This window comes from Argiope bruennichi, chromosome 1, assembly GCF_947563725.1.
Source record: "Argiope bruennichi chromosome 1, qqArgBrue1.1, whole genome shotgun sequence".
Taxonomy (NCBI): Eukaryota; Metazoa; Arthropoda; class Arachnida; order Araneae; family Araneidae; genus Argiope; species Argiope bruennichi.
In genome coordinates this window covers 86,488,642-86,512,846 of record NC_079151.1, presented here as the reverse complement: position 1 = coordinate 86,512,846, position 24,205 = coordinate 86,488,642, and the positions used below count along the sequence as shown (strand labels likewise).

General features: G+C 27.3%; 1 protein-coding gene across 1 annotated transcript in view; it reads right to left on the bottom strand.

Annotated features, from left to right (window-relative positions):
• LOC129970356 (PDZ and LIM domain protein Zasp-like) overlaps window positions 1–23,318 on the bottom strand; it is a 35,476-nt gene extending 12,158 nt beyond the window's left edge. The window contains exons 1-7 of the mRNA XM_056084456.1: window positions 23,151–23,318; window positions 5,424–5,529; window positions 4,425–4,507; window positions 3,518–3,758; window positions 2,364–2,449; window positions 941–1,037; window positions 604–862 (exon numbers count right to left, since the gene is read on the bottom strand). Coding sequence (XP_055940431.1) covers window positions 604–862; window positions 941–1,037; window positions 2,364–2,449; window positions 3,518–3,758; window positions 4,425–4,507; window positions 5,424–5,500 — 843 coding nt within the window. The 5' untranslated portion in view covers window positions 5,501–5,529; window positions 23,151–23,318. The remainder of the gene's footprint in view (window positions 1–603; window positions 863–940; window positions 1,038–2,363; window positions 2,450–3,517; window positions 3,759–4,424; window positions 4,508–5,423; window positions 5,530–23,150) is intronic.
• Between the last annotated feature and the right edge of the window lie 887 nt (window positions 23,319–24,205).

The window sequence follows — 24,205 nt, the reverse complement described above, 5'->3', positions numbered from 1 at the left end:
TACTAATACAGCGATTTTAGCCGGTGGTGTGGCGTCTCTTGTTTTTATAATAGCGCCAACTAGAGTCAAGAGCACGACTTTGCTACTCACATATCACTCACTCGCTTGCACAACCCCTTTTTACAGGAGGACACATTCACACATAGAACAACGGAAGAACAACCATGCCTAAACCGGGACTCGAACCCCAGACGCCCAGATCACGGGCAAGACACGCTACCCCTATGCCAGGGCGTCGGCACAGAAGGAATACTAAACTACCTCATCAGTCTTTTCCGTTACTGGCATCGTTTGCATGTGTGTGTGTTCGTGTGTTTATTTATTTTTATAAGTGACAAAACTATTTTTTGGCATAGATAGAATTTATCATTCCTCATTTTGGCCACAACTTTTGCTTTTTGTCGGATCTGCTCATCATCTAAGACATAAGAAATATTTTTTCTCTACAAAGATAACAGGTGTATAAAAATAAGCTGCTGAAAATCATCACTTTAATTGCGTGAAAATGATTTTTAAAAAAGTGTTTCTATCTTTCACATCAGGAGCAACATTTCTTTAAATCATAGGTTAAAACAAATATATTATATTTTCCAAAAGACTTACCTTCCATGGTTGGGGAGAAATGCTTCTGAAGCTTAATCCTCCAGAAGAACTTGGAGTCTGGGGCAAGTTTGCACCGAATGGCAGTGGAGTAGGCTGTGGAATCGAACAAGTTGGAAGTTTGGGTACGACAGCAGGCTGAGGAGCTAGTGAAGATGTTGGCAATGGAGCAGGCATTGGTGGTACAGCTGGAGCAGCAGCAGGTTTTGGTGGTGTGTAAGGTGCTGGTGCAGGCTGGGGTGCTGCAGGAGCAGGAGTGAAGCTAAAATACAAATAAAGCTGTTTTCAAAGAAAATTTTATTTGTAATCAAATGTTTCAGCGAAAATGTTTTACACTTACGCTGGAGCAGCTGGTGTAGCTGCCTGACCTGCAATGATTCTTGCAGCCAGTTTAGCGTGGGGGTCGCAATACAATTTGTTGTTGATATTATGAAATCCTGTAAAAGCGAAAGGAGTCACAGATAAGGAAATGTTTAAAATTTATTAGATAATTTTTGTAATGCTAAGACATTGTGTATTATAAAACATTTCTATAGCCAATTGTAACTTTAATGCATTAATGAATTCAAATTAAAGATTATGATATAAGCGATTCTGATATTAAATAATCAACATATAAGGAACTAAAGGCCGTTAATTATGAAATTGATATTCACGCAGCCACTTTGAAACTGCAGTTCTCAATTATGAATGAAAATTCGGAATATCTGAAAGAATTGGTCGAGATTAAAATTTGAAATTCAAATATATTTTCTACACCAAAGAGTCCTTTTAAGCGATTAAATGAAATATTTAAGGTGATTTCGTTTGTATTGTGGAGAACAAAGCTTTAAAATTGAAACTATCGATTAGGAAATCATCATCATTGTAATCCATCATCATCAGTATTTTCTTATAGTATTGCTGGATGTGAGGGTTTATAAATACTCCTAACAATAAACGAGGTATTTTATAATGAATTAAGGTGTATGTACACACTTGAAACTTCGAAAATTGTTCAAAATATCGAATATTTTTTATTGCTTAATAATGTTCTCTGATCCTTTAGCTTTCAAACGATACCAAGATGTTGTCAATACTCGAAATATTTCTGAAGTTATAATTATTTTTCTTGAAGTGCTTTCATTAAAAACTCTAGTCACGGTGTTTTAAAAACTCATTTTATGAAGAATGATATTTTTCCACTATGTTGCTTCATTCAAACAATCATAACTGAACAAGAAATAAACCAAATACAATTATTTATATATGAAAATAATCTGTATTAAATAGCGGATGGTTTGTGCCTCAATCAAAGTTATATTTATAGAAATACATTTTTAATAGCTATTTAAATGTTAAAATTACAGAAAAAATCTCGCTTTTTTCCTATTCATCGTTGAAGAAAAAATTGTTAAAAAAAACTATATATTTTTATAATTTAATTGAGGCAGACAACATGAAGACTAATATTAGGCATAGTTTCCAACTAGAATTGAGGGTCTGTAAAAATTAGAATTTAAGATATCATTTTTCAAAAATATGTTAATTAGCCCATTAAATATTATTTAATTAATTAATAATTAGTGAAATATGGTTTTTTCTCACTGAAATGAGTTTAAACAAATATTAATGACCTACTGCGAAAGAACTGTTTTTTTTAAAGTTAAAATATTAAAAAAATCTTCTAGTGTGTAAGTACAACTTAATTGTATTTTTAATATTTCAACTAAATTCTATTCATTCATTTTAAATTCTACTTCTTAAAAAAAAGTCTTGCTTACCAATGTTTTTCAAGGATGCTCCACAAGTACTACAGTTAAAGCATTCTTGGTGTAAAATTCTGTCGGTCAGACCGACAAAAGCTCCACTAAAGTAAAAAAAAAAAAACATAAATATGACGTGAATATATTATTAGACAAAAAATTTCCGGTAGTTTATATTTTTATGTTAACATGCTTTTTAAACGTAAAGTAAGGACATAAGATAGAAGAATTTTCTTGTTATTTTCCCTAGACATGCAAAGTCTTGTTCGTCTTGGAATTCACAATGTGTCAATATTACGAAATTTTTTTTAGATTAAAAAAAAATTCTGATATGCCATTTTGATTTTAGGAACTTATCCTCGACCATCAGCCTATTATGCATTCGATTAAGCGGAAACAGAAAACATTTACTCGATAGAAATGTTGTTTTTGTTTTTTTTCGTCAAACAGCATGACTTGATAAATTTTAATGAAATGTCGCAATTAAAAAATATATTTTCAATTGTTTTTATTATTCATATAGAAAAAATCCGATGAAAAGTATCATGCTATTTATTATTTTATGCAGTTCAAATTAGACTCGGAAATCATAATTTAAAAAGCTTTCTTTGGATCTTCAATTTCTCTTCTCCCAAAAGCTTCTCTCTCTTTCAAGGAAAACAAATCCTTGAACATATATCAAATACAAATTACTCATTTGTCAATATAGTTCGAATAGCACTCTCTGTTGGTATTATCAGTTTGTTAGCAAATAAAATGTTATAACCTTTCATTCAGGATAAATAAAAAAAATCGTTTTCGTGATAACACATTTTATGGCAATATTTAAGTGAGTTTATCTGTTTTTTATAACTAACCTACTGCTAATGAATATAAATATTTTGTTATAAGAAAGCAACATAAATCAGCCCTTTATTCGGGTTTAGTAAAAAAAATTGAATTTGAATTAAGTTATACAAAGCGATCTTTAATGACATGGAGAATCACAAAGATTATATTTTGAAAAAAAATTTAGAATAAGATGGAAGACTATTACTTTCGGTACACTTTAATAACATTTATATTCATTTTACTATTAAAGGAGATTAAATTCAATTCATGTTCACGTTTCTACTGAATAACCCAACAAGAATTTGTAAATAAAAGGAATGGAATAATTCGTCTTTACTCACGTGATTGGTCGTCCACAGTCAGAGCATGGACCTTGGGAAGGCCCTTCATGAACAGGGGCCGTGGGTTTCAATGTTGGAAGGGAAGGTGCTGGGGCTGCAGGAGCTGGAGCTGGAGCAGGGGCTGGGGTTGCTGCTGGTGCTGGTGGGGCAGACACTTGAGGTTTTGGTGGCACACTTGGTGGAATCTTGGAGGGCCTGAAAATGGGTGGACTCGTGCAGCCTCCGGGTGTTGGTGATCTGACTGGAAACAAATATCATAACGCATATTTGTGGGTTTCTTGCAATAAATATAATTTCATGCAAAAGAAAGTTTCAAAGTTTGTATTTGATTCATCGAAGATGTTTTGTGTAATTGCAATAAAATTTGAGAATATACATAAAAGCATTTTAAAATTGGCAGAAAAAATGAGAGGATATTTTTTTTCTAATCCTAAAATATCACTATTCTGTAAATTATTTCTTCTGTTTCTATAGCTTACTTCACTCATAAAATATATTTTTATAATCCTCATAATTAAGACAATGTATTATGAAATCATTTACAATTAAATGTCATAAATTACTTTCATTATACTTCCCCATTACCCTATTGCGATCAGAAAGTTCCAGAATTTATTTTATTTCGTTAGAAAACATATTACGAAATTTATTACGAATATAAAGTTGTTATTACAAACAACTTTATATAGGAGTTAATTGATTGTAACTTTTCGAAGAATTCTATTATCACGGTTAATCGATTCCATTCTTGTATTATTTTGATTTAAGAAATGCGAAATTTCTGGGATTCTTTAATTAAAGTTAAGAAATTTAACAGCGACGATTAAGAAAAGAATTTCTCTCGAAAACAAACAAGAAGGTGAAAAGTCTTATATCTATCATGAAATTCAAAACAGGTGAAACGTACCTTTGTTTTGTTCTTCTTCTTGCACTAGTTTGTAAACTTCAGACATGGTATTTATTGGTTTTTCCGGTTTCATAAAGTTGATTCTACAGGAAAGAAACGTGCTTTAATTAATGGGAAAATTAACTCAATTTTATGCTTGATTATGGCATGAATACAAATTTTTGGCGCAATTAATGTAGTTCATAAAAACTCTGATTTATTCTATTTTTTTTTTCATTAAAAAAATGAGAACTTCACATCGTAATCAAAATTTAATAAAAATGCAGCATTTTAACATAACTAGAAATATATTGGCATAGATTTATTATCTTTTATAATAATTATATTATAATGTAAGTAATAATATAGTAAGTTTATAAATATTAATAATGTAAGAAAAAAATTAATGATTTTCAGAAAGTTAAATTATATTCATTTCTAGCCAAAAATATCGTAACATGATATATTAAACTTGAATCCACTATCTCGGTTTTATTTTACTCATTAAAAAATGTATTTAAACTCGTTATAACACACGTAAGTATAAATTCAGTAATTTAAATAATGCAAAATGATTTTGTAAAGTACATTTAAAACATTGTAATAAATTATTAATATTAGAGAAAATGTATATCACCGAAAAGTCGATTTTCTGAATTTTAAAATGGAATAAAAATAGTTTTTGTATCACAATATCACAATACGTTCCGAAAACTTATTCACTCCTGTGATTCACTTCTACTATCTGAATCAATAAGATGATCTCCTTCTCTCCTATAGTTGAGAGATGATAGAGAACGAGTCATTTTTTTAAAATCGAAAGTGGGAATCAGAGACTTGAATCCCGTCGCGAAAGTTTCATTAATTTCAAACTTGTTAAAGTTTTAAAACTATTGATCTAAAAACAAATTTTTGTCTCAGTTGAATGCTATTAAACCATAATAATTTATTAAGTATTTAATTTATTTCTCTTTCTAACTTATAATTTCCAAACAAATAAACGAAAAAAAAAAGACTTACCCCATAACACCCTGAGCTAACATCTCCGAGTGTGCTGAAAGCGTCTGAGCGATGACGTTCATGGAAAATGTCTCCATTTTCCTGGATTCACTTGGACACGAAAGCCCTGGAATTATAACAAAACAATTAACTAAACATAATTAGGATAGTTGAAGCAGAAAAAAAATTAAGATATCAGGCACACAAGCTTCTTTGACTTCCTACAAGCATTTAGTAAACTAGGCAATTACATAAAATTTTCATGAAGTTCATACTAAAGTTCATACTAAACCAACTAAACTTAATCTATGATCCATTTTCAAGCAGTAGAGGATTATATTAGTGTAGGCCTCGTAATTTTAAACCGTGGTCAAATGTCGAAAAATGTAATGAACAGAGATTTAAAGTCCCTTATAAATAGATTTTAAAAAATTTAAAATTTGAAGAAAAATTTAGAATGAAATGCTTTATTAAGAAATGTGATTGAAGCTTTTCTTTATAGCATGAACATAGAAATTTTAAAATTTCAAAAATCTGTCTACTAAGGAAAATATCAAAAATTTTAATCCATTAGGTTACAAAAATTATGATTTCCATATGATACTATATTCCATCACAAATAAATTTAAATATAATTAATTTTAACCAATTTCTTTCCAAAATATCAACTAATGCTAAAATTAAATGATCCATGAGTGGTTATAAAGCAATCTAGAATGATACCTCGGAAGCTAAGAATCTACAAGCACACACACACACACAAAAAAAAAAAAAACTAAAAAAAAAAAAACATTCTTAATATTTGTCTCAAATCTTCATAAAACTAATTCCTTTCCGCATTTGAATCATCAAATAAGTAGCGATATTAAATTGGGGACACGTGCCTTCATTATCATACTCGCACAAGCACGTGCAGTTAGGGATAGAACTTTGTGTTAGTTTTTGTTGTAAAAAAAATGAATCAATAAAATAAAATAAATGAATCAAATGTAAAAAATAATTCAATAAAAAGAAAACAAAAAAAACAGACAAATATTTTAAAATCAGAATTGTGTCTTCAAGATGTTATATCCAAAGATGCTATTTTGTAGCTAGTTTTTCGTTGTAAACAAGAAAATAGCTCATTTTGCAATTCGATGTCTTCATTGTCGTTTGTATAAATTTTACATTATATGTTTATGGCGAACAGCCATAGCTTGTAAAGTCTAGCAGAAATTAAAAGAAATCATTGTTTTCAAACAGCAAGTTCCCCATATCGAAAATATTACTTTATAAACTTAATTATTAGTTTCTTAAAAAAGTATTTAACTTCAATGTGTTATTAATACACATTTGATTAACCACTTAAAACAGGAATTAATGGCTATCCTCCCAAAAATAAACTTTTACACATTTTTTTTGCATGTTAACATTAAATAAAATAAAATAAAATGCAACGGACGAAATTTTAAAAATTGGAAATGATGTTAAAATTTCGACTGAATGTAGTAAAATGCACTTCAAAATAATCAAAACGAATTACAAATGATAGTTTTTGCAATTTTGAAATTGAATATATCTTAAATTTCACCCTAAGAGTAGCTGTCATGCAATTATAAATTATAGGAAATTTTTATGTGAGATAATTAGGAGCGATAAAGGTCAAATTCATGTAATATTCTTTTGAAAACATATACAAATCAGAATTTTATCATTTTTATATTATTTTCCCACTGAAAAGTATTAACAGTGGGAAAATAATTTTAACTGCTTAAAAATATAACAAAAAATCATTTTTTAAATTTTTTTAAAGTTTTTTTTTTTAATTTTACGAATTTAAATTACAAAAACAGCTTTGTAATATATACAATATTGTACTTTAACATTTTGTTTCAGTTTTATCGACAGAAAAACATTATTTTCCGGGAGAGATAACATTTTATATATATCTTTTTCCTTAAATACATAAAGTTTAGAAAATATTTTTAGATATTTCTTTTTTACTTCAACTTTAAAGGAACATTTCCGAGCTTCAATTCCGTGATTGGAATCCTTCAAATGCATTTACTTTTTCAGAATCACGGAAGCATACTGAAACTTGTAAGATGACCCAAATTAAGCTCCGAACGGCAGGTGAGCTTTCAAGTACACAAACAAGGAAATGAAGCTTATTTTAATTATTTATTCAACAAGCACTTTTTCTTATTGTGAAACCACTCATCCTCTCGTTAGGAGAACGCCGAAAACAAAAGTGTTCCGTGCAACAAAACTGTACAAACAATGCTTTTACTCAAACTGTCCAGTTCCGTCTTCGCTTGCTGATTGGAACAGAGCATAAAAGAGATCCTATGCTAATCCCCCGCAACCTAATCCTCTTTAAGACCCTCTCTAATCCTCGTTTATGCAGACTCACAAAAATTAGAATATTGTAGTCTGGCGTCAACGAGGAAACGAACGAGAAATTCCGTTCTTTTCTTAGATTGTGATGTACAACAGAAATTCAGCGGCATTGTTCTGGAGATGGAACCTTGGAATCTATCCACTGTGAGTTCTATTTATATGCGAACATCTTCGCTTCCTCTTTAGAACTTGAAACTGAGCAGTTTAAGACTCCATGGCTTGTTGATGTTGTTTTGGAAGTACAAAATGCAAATGAAAGGTGGAAACATAAGACGGAATCTTGACTTGTTTGGAATTAACTAATCAAAGATTGGTTCATTTGGTTTCTCATAGATACTTCCGAATGCTAGTTTCTAAAGAACATCATGTGGTAATTAACTCGTCTATGATCATTAGTTTATCTACATCACGAAGACAAAATACCTTTGGTGTTGCTTTTAAACGGAATTTTAATGAAACTAAACTTAAACCTAAACATCATGAAGTCTTTAATATTGGTAATTCAAACACCTTGAAGATGCTCTGTAAGAAGATCAGCTTTCTTCAAGATCTTAAATCAGTTGACGAAATATAAATTTTGATAACTCAGGTCTAAATATACAGATAGTGGAATTGTTAATGTTAGAAATTCAGATATGCATGTCAATTATTACATTTTATAACTTTAAAAAAATATTTGTGAAATTTAATTTTTTTATAGTTTTGAAAAAGAATATTTGTAACAAATTCAATTTCGTTTTGACAAGAAATTCAAAAGAATCTGCTGAACTTTGCTTCTGTTTTTTAAGAAACATGATTTTCACCTTCCCTTTTCTTTTGTTCCTTAACTGGTTTATTTTCTCTGTTACCTAATTAGATATCACCTTCTGTTTTGGAAATGTCTGTTTTGATTGGATTAAAAATCAATAGAATGTTTGAGATATTTATTTATTCCAAGTAAATTTTATATTGAATTGTGTGATATATTAATGGTTTCATTGATGCTAAATACTGTAGAAATGAGATATATCGATGCATGCATGGCATATAGATGAACCTATTAAAGGGTTAAATAAGATATGAGTTATTGAAAAGATATGTGGCTTAAATAATTTAAACTTAGAAGATGACATTTCATTATAAAATAGATAAAATAATCATCAAATTCGCTAGTTGATATAAAAGTCTTTAAAATTTCTAAAAACAAAGTTATTTGGTTGAGTAATAAATCATGAGCATTATTTTTCAAAGTTAAAAATGTATAAAAATAAACAAATTGGTAAAATTTCTCACAATATTTATAGGAAAATTTAATACTCTACAATAACGTCTCTTGACTTTTATACTTCTCTACTCCTTGATTAGCCTTATTTTCAAATATCCCCTGCTGCCATACTCCCCCCCCCTTAAAAAAAACAATCATCTTTTGGAGCAAAGAAGTTTTCATAAAAAAATGTTGGAGGTTTAGATTAAAAATCAAAGAACTTAAATTAAATTTGTAACAATAGAGAAATTTATTTTCCATTTTTATCTTTTATTTCATTTTTAAGGTAGTATTTTTCTAATCCTAACAAATAAAAAAACAGCATTGAAATAATTTTGTATTCACATATAGCAAAAATAAACAATTGCTCATCGTAATAATCAACTATTTAAATGGAAAACAATTTCAGTGAGTGAACAAATAAGCCTTGAGACTTGTTTTATAGAGATGACTTTTAAAACTTAAGTTCAAATAAATGCTGAAATATTCTTATGTCTGGAGCAGCGCCAAGTTTATTGTGGTATCATTATTCGTATAAGCGTAAAACGCATAAGCTCCAACATCTCTACTTCTGCGCATGTGAAAGGTATTAGATATATTATTGCTTTAATATTGAGAAAACATTTTTCCTGACTACTTAATAAACATTCGATTTGCATAACTGTAATTAATAAATTTACATTAATTAATTCATTCATTCGAACGTGAATAATCAAAATTTCATAACATTTTACCCTTTTTATTTATTTTTTTATTTTGTGTTTTCTGCCGCTTTAAACATTACGTTTCTGCATCGTCAAATGTATATATGCCACAAGTTTGAAATCTATGGTCTGCAAAAATAGATATAATGTCCGCCTTTTTTTCAGATCATTAAAAGGAAATATCACGTGAACATTAATTTTTTCAAAACGACCAGAAGAATTTTTTTAAAATCAGTTAGGATGAAACTCTCATTAATATTTTTATGCTTCCTAATAGATAAAAATGTTTCATACTAACTAAACACTTTTACATTAGTTTTTTATTTATAGAAATTGATTTAATTAATAAGAATTTTCAGAAGATGTCTATAAGTTTTCAAGCTGAATTTTAATGAATTCCAAGCATTAAAAGATTATGGGAAGTTCCTAAAAGTTCAATTAGTTGTTTAATAGAGATTATTAGTTTATATTGATGCTTTGATCAAAATTCAGATTCAATACTCAATATTATCGATACTAAATATCTGAACATTAATATCTAAATAATACCTTTTTAGAAAAAATTCTGAAAATATATTTTTTTGTTCTTCATTTTTTTTATTTAAAATTGTGAAAACTTCATACTGTTCATTTAAAAATATTTTTAAAAAAATTAATCATTAAAGCGTAGATTATTCTGTTAAAAACGAGACATGGTTTCCAATATTTTATATTTATTTTAAAATTGCTTAGCTTTCAAAAATATGTTTAATAATGTCAAAATAATGAAAGACATTCTATAGTTATATAGCTATGCTGAGGGAGGAAAATACCCAAAGAAGAATGAAAACTATTGACTCATTCGAATTTTAGAATTCATAGTTCAAGGAGAACGATAAAGATGTAGACGGCAGTGAATTATACAGAATATAACATAAGAAACAAACTGCGTTTTTTTTAACCGTCACTTACTTAAATAGCAAAAGAAAAAAGAATACTTTAGGAAAAAAGAGCATATCGAAGCCTTCATCCCTTCAAAAAATAAAAGGCAATTCTTTTGTTTTAGATATCCAAATCAATCTCACATAAATTTTTGTTCTATTCTTTACTGGAATATTGATATTATATTGAATATATACTGAGTTCGAAACGTTACATTAATAAATGTAGCGCAACGAGAAAAATTGTAAAAACATAACTTTTATCACAAGCTGATTTCCAACAATTTAGACTAAATATTGAAAAAGTAGAATAGATCGAAGATCTTTAAAGCAGGATTTTTTTTACCTGCTTTGCCCTTGACCTATCATCACTATTCCAACAACTTCATCTCATTGTGTATGATTACAAAATCTACATATAGATACCATAATAACACTATATTGCAGATACAGTTTAATTTTTTCTAGTTATAGATAAATGGTATATCAAATGTGTTTACATATAAAAAGTTTATTTAAGCACACTTAATGAAGCTTTAAGGCTGTTTAGTAGAACTAAAAATCCAGATTAGAAATGATGTCTGTTACTACAGATTTTAATCTTTAATTTTTTATTCAGCCTTCTGTCTTTTTCAACCTCTTACCCTTTGAGTCCGCTTCAAGTACAAGTTGAGAAACGCTGCTAAAAAGGCTCATTTCCTCCCCACCCATGTTGTTAAAAATATTTTTTAAAGTTAAAACTTTCCTATATTTATTTTTATAGATATTTTAGCGCAAATAAATACTTTATAAATGGTTGTTATAAAAAAACCTTTAAAATAATAATGCACAAGAAAGAACTAGGTATAAAAAGGTTCCACAGATTTTAAGATCTATTCTGTAACGTCTAATCTAATTAGAGGAAATATAAAAACATGTGCACTTCTTACTATGGAAACGTACACTTTAAAACCATACAAAACATTAAACAGAATATTAAATATTTCAAAAGTAATTGGAATTTATTTTTTGCTAATCACTAAGTAATTGAAATAGTGTAAAAATATAGGTCTAATATGAAAGAACCAAAATTGATAGTTTTTATATTTTTTTAAAATTCAACGTCTTGGTTAGATAAATTTTTCCCTAATCTTATTTTGGATAATTTTTTTAACTAGATCAGACAAGCGAGAGCCGAATATTTGGGAATCTATTTTAATTATGATTATTTTAATTTTTTATGACGAATACTATAATTTTTGAAGTGTTTAGTATGATTAAAGAATGATATAAAATATTAGTTTAAATTTTAAAATAAATGGCATCAACAATTAATCAATGACTTTTTTCTAAAATGCTACCACAAAATTCAAGAAAATAGAAAATGAACTAAAGCATAGGGATCCAAATAAGGTTCATTATTTATTAATGTCTGGTAAGTAAATAAAAAATTAATTAAAACAAAATTCCCAAAACTTCTGGGTTTTTTTTTTTTTTTTTTTTTTTTTTTTTTAACGAGCAGTAGAGAAAAGATTGTAGGAAAAGTGTGAACACTGAATCTTCTTTCATTAATGGTATGACATCATCTTTTTCGAACGCATATTTTTTTTATAATAGCGAAATTTTTTTTCTTGCCACATTTACAGGCTAAAATCTGGCCATTGTGAATCTCCGGACAAATTAGCGCAGATATAAATCTGCGATTTGACTGTCCAGATGAGAGCCGAGTGTATGATAAACCAATATTTAATTGTAGATATATGAATAAAAAAAGGAAAAATTTTAAATTAAATTGTCATCGAAAAAGTAGCTGAAAAGATCAAGGAATTATTAAATTCGTTTATTATTACTTAATTAAAAACAATCCTATTTACTTTATTAAACAAAATCTTTCTCAAAGGTTCGGTTTCATTTTATATTCCCTCTATAACAAAGAAATTAAATATCTATTGTAAAATATATACAATAGACAAAATATCTCTGTTTTTATGCATCCTAATAACTACATCCTAGTAGATAATTAAATCGGTTTGAAAAAATCACAAATATCTGTTGATACATAGAAATAGATATACAGATATTGATTAATTGATAATAAAATAATAATTAAAAATTCTCATTTCAAGTTTTGTAACTTCATATAGTATTTTATAATAATTGTGGAAAAATAAAATTGTAAAATTCAACTAATTTAATTTAATAGCTAAAATACACAAAGATTATAAACAAAAATGATTCTCACGTGAAATAATAGAGCATTATTAAGAATAGCGATACTATAAAGCGCAAAATTTAAACTTTACCACAAGTCAAAAATAATGAATGAGAAAAACAAAAACAAAAAAACCCCTTAAATTCCTTTTCTATAAAGTATTATTGCCGACAAAACATTATAGGTGTGTAAATAAAACAAATTAACATTCTAAAATTTAGAATATTTGGTTACTGTAGCTCTAACATTCCGAATAAATTTTGTAATTTTATCATATTTCTAATTTCTATTGATAAAATGAGCTTCATATTGATAATATTTTATTATAGAATGAAATTCATAAATCATATTTCCTGAAGAACATTTTTGTTTTTTGGAATTAAATTAAAAATGTATAGAAAAATTCAAAATATTTAAATATTCTTTCTTTTTAATTAATTCAGTTTTGATAGTAATTACTTACAATTTCAAAATATTTAAATGTATCTTCAATTTTGACAGCAATTATTTATTACATTATCAAAAATATAAAATAAGGGACTAAAAAACTATGTAGCAAATTAATGAGAAATAATTGCACGTAAAAAATACTTTAAATAATACTAAAAATACTTTTGGAGAAAATATAATACTTTAAATTTATATCCAGTTTATTTTCGATTAAGAAAACTTATTGGTAAACAAATCAATGGTATTTAAAATGATACCAATTCTTTGGAATATCTCAAAAAATTCCAAATGAGTAAGTTTTTTCAAATAATTAAAATGCTTTTGTCTGTTAGGATTAAAAATACTTTTTTTTTCAATTCTGATCAATAAGAATTTTTGAACTGAAAACTCATCAAACAAATATTGTATTAAATAAAAAATATTTTAAATTTCTATGAAACTAGTTTAGTGTAGATTTCGTGATTCCATTTCCGTGATTTAAAATATTATTACGAAAAACTTTTTAAATTCAAAAAAATGCAGCTTAAGCAAAAAAAGAAGAAAGAAAGAAAAAAAAGTAAGTGAAAAAGTTGTATCATTTATTACTAAACAGCTTATTTGAATTTTTGTATTTAAAACATAGGAATTCTTTGCATGTGAAACTGGAATTGAAAAAGAGTCAGTTTTCATTTAGTTATATTTACGTTTCGTTTAAATAAAAAAAAAAGTTATTTTTTGACGAACTCATTATTTTCAAAATTTGTCACCTAATGATGACGATACCTGAACAGGCACACTTTCTTCAAATTTGATCTATGTAATCCTTGACGTCAGACTTAAACACATGAACAATATCTGATAGAATTGTTTTTAAAGACCCTAATTTTTTATTAGATAAAAGTAAATATCCTATATTATTTTTAAAAATACATCTATAAATCATCAAAATACAATCTGTTTCAAAAAGCCTTGCCATTCATTTTTAGAAAATTTTACTCCTTATAGACAGTGCTTTTTTCCTATGTTAAGACCTTTTTTTTTTTTTTCAAGATAATTCTTTTTGTATTTTGATAGTCTTTTTTTTTAAATATTTCTGTCTTGTTTTGCTTCAGAAACCTGTGTAATGTTTCTATGTAACTAGATAATAAGAACTATAAAAATAAGAATTATAAATCTTAATAAGAACTATAAATCCCCTCCTCCATTTTTCATCTCACCTTTCTTTTGATCAAATCCATACGCAAATAGACAAAGGACTCAAAAGACAAAACAGACTGGTCCATACCAAACAAACAAAGAATTTAGATATCGGAAATCACGTTTTATCATGAAAGTGTCATGTTTACTGCCCTCTTTTTCTTTTTTATTTATTTTATGTATTAATTGTTTGGCAAGCCGGCGTCCTGGCATAGGGGTAGCGCATCTTCCCCTTTGTCTGGGCTTCCCGGGTTCGAATCCCGGTTAGGGCATGGTTGTTCATCTGTGTTCTCTCTGTGAGGTGTGTGATAGAGCCCCCCTGTAAAAAGGGGGTTGTGCAAGCGAATGTGTGTGTGTCATCTTCATATGAGCTAGAAATCAGACATCTGCCGTCGGGTGCTCAGGGATCTTTACCCTCAGAAGCTTCTGCACCCCCTTTCCGTGGTAACGCGGACACATCATCATCAATTATTTGGCAAGAACTTTTTCAAATATTAGAAATCATCTTAGTAAAAGAAAGGTTTTTAATTGTGAATTGAAAATAGGGGAAAATGTTAACTTGTATGTTAAGTATTTAGATTTTCAAAATTAAGCATATTTTTTTTATTCACACAGTACATTTTTGTAACGCTGGGATAATTTAAATGAAAATAAAAGACACCTCACTATTTGAAAAATAATTTCAAGGAGTAAAAGAAAAGTTTTATTTCTTTTATTCATGATCAAGGGCTACAGTGGAAACAATGTTAGTTTTAATATTGTAATCCAAAAAATTATTGTAAATTAATGTTCGAAGTTTTTTAGCAAATTTTAAAAGTATTTTTTGACAGAATGAACAATTAGCTTTCACCACAAAAAAAGAATACTTTTAATAAAATGAATTCATTCTAGTTTTTACTGTTTGGTTTTATTTTCATAGATATCCAAATTTTAAGTTTTTAAGATATCCATATATTATTTTATGCAATGTGAAATCAATAATATTACAGATGAGTTTGAGTGACAAGTAAAACTAATATTTTTTAAGGAAATTGGTAATCAAGTCATTGGAATGATGCTTTTCTACTCTTTCCATGTAATCACAAAAAAAAATTTAACATTTATTAGATTTGCCTATACTCAGTCTGCTTAAAAGGGAGTATGATGAAAAATAGCTAGAGAGAAAAACATAAAATTAAAATTAAAATAAAATAGTTTTTAATTTAGTTATGTTAACTACATTAAATCAGCTACATTGAGAACAATAAAAGAAAGTGCTGCTTTAAATTACGCTTTCAAATAAGCAAACAGCAAAATTTTTTTGAATAGTTATGCTTTCAAAATGGTGAAATAAATTGAAGGATGAAACTGGCGTAATCTATTTATTAAGGCTGGGGGCTCACGCATAGCTTTATTTTGCTATGCATTTTGATAATGGAATACGAAGAGGGGACAGACGACACTCGATTATATGTCTAATGATCCTAAACTTTTATATGAAATAAAAATTTATGAAATAAGTACAATAGCATGGGTGTATTTTTCCATTAAATGAAGTAGTGTTTTTGAGATTTATCTTAAAAATAGCAGACTGAAGAACATAGGTAACCATTAATATCATATCTAGAAATTAGGAGCTTTTATCTGAAATAAAAATTGTCAAAATAGGATCAATGATTTAGATTGACGGAATGGACTTTTACTGTCCTTGATAATTTTAAATATATAGAATAAAAACCAAACAACAAACTATTGTAAAAGTCTACGTTCAAAAACAAAATGGTCGACATCGGATTTTTAACATTATAAGAAAACTTTACACAATATTTTAAACAGTTTTATACTGGAATATAAATAATCGGGAATTCGTTTTGTCGCGTGATTAATTAAAATATGCTAAATTCAATTCATGTTCCCGCTTCGATCTGTTTCCATTCTTTTTTAAAAGAAAATTAATAATTTACCAGATTTTGCATTTAAAAAGATTATTAATAAAGTTAAAGATCGTTAATTAAATAAATTTTCATTATTTGGATAAACTTAAAAGTAAATACTTTTATTCTTGGTTTAGAAATCATCCTTCTAAGAAAAAAAAAAACATTTTCACTTTATATTTTGAAATTTTATATTTGTGGCTATGTTGTCATTTACAAATCATTAATTCAAAATTAATTCATATATTATAGAAAATTTAATGGAAAAATGTATGCTGAAAATCCGTTTATTAAATAACTTTTCGAAGTTTAATTCCCTTAGTGGATGCATTTTCTTGATAAATTTGATATCTGAAGAGAATTGTATAAAGCATATTTTTTTAATTACACACTCTCACTTTGTGTAAAAATATTTAATGAATCAAAACGAGAAATAATAAAACAATATATTCTAAAGCAAAGGTGATTCTTTCAATACAATGAATTAAAAATCTTTATTCGCTAATTTAATTTCAGATTAAACAATTTCTCCTAAATGCTGAACATTATATGATTCACTTTGAAGTGAAAAAAATCTATTTAAAGTAAACAGAAATTTATAATTTAAAACCATTTCTAAGGTATTTTATTAAAATGTAATGATTATTTCGATTTAAAAAATGTCAAAATTTATATATATATATATATATATATATATATATATATATATATATATATATATATATATATATATATATATATATATATATATATATATATATATATATATATATATTACCTTTAAATTAAATAACAATCGAATAAGGAATTAAATTTGTTGAAAGAATTTATAAACTATTGTTGAATATTTTTAATTCATCTCAACTTATTTAAGTATTTTAAAATTAACCCCAAAAAATTATAGTTTACAATGTTTCCAAACGTTGCATCATCAATACTGAAGCAAATGTCAATTTATTCAGCAAAAATAGAAAGAGCTTTGTATTCAAACAAAAAATAAAACGGTTGATTCATGTTATTTAAGTTAAAACTTTGAAATCAAGGCTATGGACAAAATGAAAAAAAAATGTATGGCTTTTCAATTAATAAATCAAATTAGTGTTTCTGATCATGCGTACAATTACATGTTATCCTGAAAATCGATGCACAATTCTCTTTATGTTACTAATAATCATTGAATGCATTTTAAAACTAATCCTAATGAGAAATCATTTGGAAAGTGTTCAAATGAATAACAGTTAAAATGAGAGTAAGTAAAAACATGAGTGGGTAAATGTGACAAAATATTAAAGAATAGCTTGTTAGTTCCTGGTCAGTTTACAAACTCTGTTAATAATGGAAAATATATGCGAGCGCATGTGTGTAAGTGTGCTGGTCCTCTATAACAAATACTGTCCTCTATAATAAAACTATCAAATTTGTCAGAAATGTACTTTGGAGAGTGGAAATACACCTTGAATTGATTTCTTTTTATTTAAATTAATTAAGAATGAACCAAAATTTTGACATTTCCCTTCACCCTTAGCTACCAAAAAATAGTACAGTACAAAAAGGAATTTTACAAAAAGGAATTTTTTTAAAGGAATTACTTAAAGTTAAACAAAAATTATTTTTTCAATAATGTTAATTTAATAGTAGAACAATTTTTTGTATATTTTAAATTAATTTAAAAATATTTTTAAACTCATTTTGCAGTATTACATTTCAGTGGTGTAAAATATTACTAATCGCTTTCAGTGTAGTTAAAACAATAAGCCCTTATGGAATTTAAAAAGATGAATATATGGGTTTTTACCAAGCGATAACGTCAGTGAGGCTGTTGCTGTATGAATCTGATATAATCATTACTAATTTAAAGTATAGGTGTTTTTAATGTTTTATGAAAAGCTGTTATGACAAAAATGGAATGTATAGTAACAAATATGTAAACCCCAAGATCACTTGACAAAAGTACTATATATTTATATATTTTTTGTTTTCTAGAGTTGTGAATGAAATGTATCAGAATTTTTTAAAAAATTCCCTACTACCTAAAATTGGTAGTGAGTAATAAATCTAAAGACGATTGGCCTGTTAAATGCCATAATCGTCAAAAGCTAATAGATACCCCAAGTCATAAATTGTTATAAAATTATGAAATATGATCAAGTTTATTTCTTGTACTTTCAGGCTTACAAAAAATGCAAATAGAAAAAATAATTATTAAATTTAGTTGCCTGTATATACAAAAGTTAAATTATCATAATTGATCAATATAGAAAAAAATCATTTAGACTGCATGATACTGCTCTTCTGAATTTAAACATTTTTATTTGATCAAGAGTTCTTGTTTGCATATTGTTATTATAACACTAAAATTTCTGAACAAGGAAAAATGTGATATATTTATATCTTGATATCTCTTCTTCAGTGAGAAGTAACTCTCTCCAAACAATAAAAAGATCCCAAAAATTATCTGAGCATCATTTAACTAATGAGATTGAAAACTACAATTTCTAAATATTAGATAATTATATGCCATAAACCAATAAATAAGCAATATACTATATATAACCATTTCTTGTATTAAAATTTAAGGATTTTATTTATTTATTCTCTTTTTTATCTACTGTCTTGGAATTTTTCTGGGGCATCCAGGCACTGCTGGTTCCAATGCAGTTAGCAGTGAATTGTAGAAGCTAAAAATTTAATCTCAAAAATTATGATAGATAGTGAATTTAAATCATTACCAATTAAAAATCAAATCATAAATCATAACGTAGTATAAAAGTACCAGCAGCAAGTTTAAGTTCATTTTAAGTTATTCAAATATAATAATTTTCAGAATAAAATGTCTACGTTTCAAGAATTGTCACTAGGGGCCGGTATCATCGATCTTAAAAGATTACACACTGCGACTTTTGTTATAATTAAGTAGTATTTCGACATTTTAACTTTATTTGTTCAAATATAATTTTGCTATATAAAGATATAAATATTCACTCTGTATGTATTTGCTGCATGCCATGATATATTATATGCCTGAATATAAGGAATTCCTTGCTAAAAGTATCTTTTAAGCAAATATTTAAACGATAGGATTTTGCATAATAAAGAAACTAAATTAATATTCCATCAAGGTTAGATAAATTTTTTTTTTTATTTATATCAGTAAGAGAGAGTTGTTTACAAGAGTTATGATTCGATGTCACCAAGATTATGTCTGCTGTTTTTCTCGATAATATGTAACTGGAATTAAAATCCGTCATCATCCAATTTATGTTAGTGACCATCAATCGGTGTATTACTCATATTTGGTATATACGTAAACAGAATGGTTTATTGAACTTTTTTCTATATTACCTTTTCTGAACTATTATCTTGTGACAGAGTAATTACTCCAATTTTAAGCTTTTCAACAAAGTTCTCAAATGCATTTAATTTGTTGGCTTTCAAGACAAAATTAAAAGCCGATTTTCTTTCTAATCAAATAGATTCTTTGGTAAAATATAATATAAATAAACTCCAAACGTGATAAAATACACACACACATGCTGGTTGTACTATTACAATTGCATTTCACGTTCTCTGAAATAATATCACTATTAACCCCTGAGTAACACCTAATGACAATCAAATTCATTAAATTTCGGTACTTAAAAAGAAGAGTTGTCAAGATATTTTGAAAAGTTAATATAATTGCGAAAGAAATTAAAAACTATTAGCTAAGATTACTAATAAAATAATCTAAATAGTAAAATCCTTGGTAAGATTTTATAATATTTACTGTGTAATTGTCTTCTAAAGAAGAAAATAGCATTTTAACTCTATAAATGTGAAGCATGCAGCTTCTATTAAAATTTGGCAATTATTTAGATTCATATTACTCTTACTTACTTAACTTCAAATAATTTAATGCTCTTTGCAGTAAGAAAAGTTGAGGCTGTTACGAAAAATAAGCGTACTTAGCCCTCCTGACCCACATGAAAGCATACGGTTAAACTTGATGCAATGAAAGCATATGATTAAAACATAGAATGAATAATGTTGGCCATAACCTAAGAACCATAACCCGTGTCGGAACAACGCTTGCCATTGTAGGTACGTCCCGTCATTGGTAAGAGGTTACTCGATCCGACACAGGTATAATACCCATCAGTATGGTGAGAATACCTTCACATTGGTAACTTCTCATTCCCATTTTTGAGATATCATTCCATTCGATTGGACTTGTACAGAAAATAGTAAATCATCAGCTTTTCATTTCCTAACATATGGAAATATTTATCAATCAAATATAAAATTTCTTATTTACTTGAGACAAAAATTTCAAATCTTTTTCACGATTTCTAATTTTTTTAAAAATTACAAAGCAATAATATAAGATCTACCGATCTCTTTCTCAAGCAAATTTATTTCAGGATTCCAGATCCAATTCTGCCGCAAAATTGCCGCGTAAGCATGTCTGGTATATGTTACATCTCTCAGAGCTAAATGTCCTCTCCCTGTTATGGTGCGGAAATTTGGAGAAAAATTCCAGCTCAGGTATCTTCCTCGTTATTTAACAGCAATCAATCCATCCTAAATTGTTTTAGTGTGATTTTTAAGTTGAACGTTAATGTAATTAAACTAAAAGAACTAAATTCAAGTTAATTTACGATAATCTGTCTCATTTATGAGAAACTTCTTGCTTCTATAATTACATTTCTTTCTTTAGCAAAAGTGAACTGTTTCTATCTTTAATAAACTGCAAAAGCTGGGAGATAAAAAAAATAAGCTGTTCTTTATAAAAAAAAAACTGATCAGCTAATTTTAGTGTCGACTTATGAAGAAATAAATTCTGGCTTATTATTTATTCTTCTATAAACAGAGAATATACAATACATTTCTTTTTTATGTTTTTATGCTATCGGAATTTTATAAATTTGAATTAATCGCAAATGGAATTCTTTTTAGGTCCATTGTATTTCCTAATAAGTTAAAATATCTTCTGTAATCCAAGGGTATTTTAATAAATTCGAAGTCAAGATTAAAAAAAAATTATCTACATTTGTATTATTTTTTTGTTTTCATTAGTTGAATACATTCATATCTTTCGTCCTCAGTGATAATTGATGAACATTTTTGAAGTGATTATTTCAAAAAAAAATGGCAGCTAAAAAAACAACTTTCTGCTTATTAGATATCAAATACATTGCTTATTTTGAAATTTTATAACACAATTTAAAAGTGTACTTTGTGCTGTATAATATGCCTTTATTAAAATTCTTGATTGATTGATTGATATTACTGTTAAATTGTTATAAAAATTAATTACGGCTATTGTTACTTTTTTTAAAATTACTTACCGTTTAATAATTAATTATATATCGTTTGCTAAAACATTTTTTAAAAAATCTTTTCAAGTATTTTTAAATAAAAAAAATTTCTCTTACTGTATACATTTTCAACCCCAATTTTCTTGATTTGTATTTTCGGACAAACCTAACCTTTATTGTTGTCTTATCGGTTTCAAAATAGGCAAGTTTCGCCTTATAAGTTAATTTGTCTTTGTTTGCTCACATTACCTGCTAGACCTACCAAGTCCTGAAATAGCATGAAGGAATGACTCCCTTTTTTAGATTATGGAACGTCCTTGCAGTTAGATCTCCAATTTAATTCTTTTTGAACAATTCTTTTGATCATAAAAATTTGAAGAAGGTTTATAAATGAAAATTTCTCGAAATGAAATTTTCACGAAGAATATGAAAATTTAAATTTTAAATTTTAATGCATTTTGGAGGTTACTATAGAAGACATTTTACTGTCCAAAAGGACATCCGCATTGTCCATTTGGACAATAAAATGTCTTGAGAATTTATTTTACATTTCTGAGCTTCTATCAAATTCTGTAGTAAGAAGAACATAAACATTTGCATAGTCTAAAAAGATCAAAAGCTGAACCTTCGTGCAATACGTCAATAATATTTCGTAGATCCAAAGCTTTGAAACTGATATTACCAAGATTTTTCATATAATTATTTAGGCCCATTTCTTTTCTCATACTTAGAAGTTTTAAATAATAAATATCTGCAAAACAAAACTCGAAAGTAAGAAAATACTTTAATTTTAAGAGAATTTTTGTAATAAAAAATTTCTATTAAAAGCTTATAACGGCGTTCAATTCTAGTTTACACAAAAAATGTTCAACAGGATTTGGCATTTCTGGAACACGGGATAAAAGGCTCAAAACCATGACTCTAGAAAATCTATGGCAGCTGACTAAGTATTAAAAAATGTGTATTAAAAAATTTCTTGAGAATTCTCAAAACTTTGACACTAATTTTAATTACATTCATATCATGAAAAATATATTTTAGAGTTTATAGAATCATACAGAGGTGTAGGACTGTATTATTATAAATTATAATTAATCTCTAAAAATTTCCAGTAGTGAAGAAACAAAATTACTGCAAAAGACCAAACGATTTTATATGCAACATCTTTTGATAAAATAAAATTTAAACCTATTCAAATACGAAACACTTTAAAATAACATATAATGTACAATCTGACTATTATTAAAGATTAAATTTTATTATTTACTATTCCTTCATGCAAATTCAAATCATGCAAAAAAATCTTTTACACTTTTTCTCAAGGTATCAAAAATATTCCATTTATTGAATTAATTACAAGCATTCAGAACATTAATAAACACTGTCTTCCTTTTAAAATGCTCAGTACACATAATTATTGTAAATAAATATTTAAAATGTAAATATTTTAAACCTCTGTCAGAAATTCGACTCACCTACAATAAAATGACTCCTAATTCAAATCGGCGGTGTGTGCAGAGTAAGAAACCAGAACCCACAAAGTGTGTCGACAAGAAGAAAAGGATGCTCCAGAGAGAAAATGTAAGAAGAAGAAGAAAAAAGCCACCAGTGGAATGGATCAAGGGATGCAAGGTCACGTGGCACAGAATACCCCCCTTTTCTCTCATTGTCGAGCTGGAAGCGAAGCTGTTTGTGATGAGTCAAAAGTTGGCAGGATCTTCTGCTGCCACCTGCAACTTTGGTCATCAAAGATACTATTTGCTGCTTCTGCCTACTCGAAATGAATAGCTGCAATGCCATTCAAGTCTGATGTCAAACAGATACAAATAATTGATATTACGGATGCCAAATTCACTGACTGATGCAAATTTATATACTGCAGAGTATTTGGTACGACTTATTGGACGGTTGATAATGATCTCCATTTTCAGATGATTAAAATACCACACCCACTAAAGAAAAGTAAAATGAGTCAGGATCCATATGCGAAAACTCTATTTGGATATCTTATCAGCAATTAGACTTATAATTCAAGTATTACTATTTCTTTTCAGAATTTATCATAGTATTAGACGATTTCATTGTAATACAATATATTGTGGCAAATTTACCGACTTTATCATTAACTCTAAATTGGTAAAGTATTTTAATCGAATACTGGAAAAAAGTACCAGGAACTATTTAAATTTATAATGTAAAATAAAGATTCATAATAATAATAATTTTGATTCTTAAATATTTTGATAAAATCATATGAAAATAAATCATATTCCGAATTCAAATAAAATCAAGATAATTCATCAATTTTATAGCAAATTTTAAGTGATATTTATATATGAATAATTCATCAGAGTGAAAAAAATTACGAAATTTTTAATAAAATGAGTGATACATTTTTCATCATATATAAAGAATAAGCGCATAAGAAATATAACTTATCGATATTGTGACTTAATAATTCTGATTAAGTTGCATATAAAATACTCTTCTTCTTCTTCTTGAGTACAGCCGACCACCCCGCCACCACTGA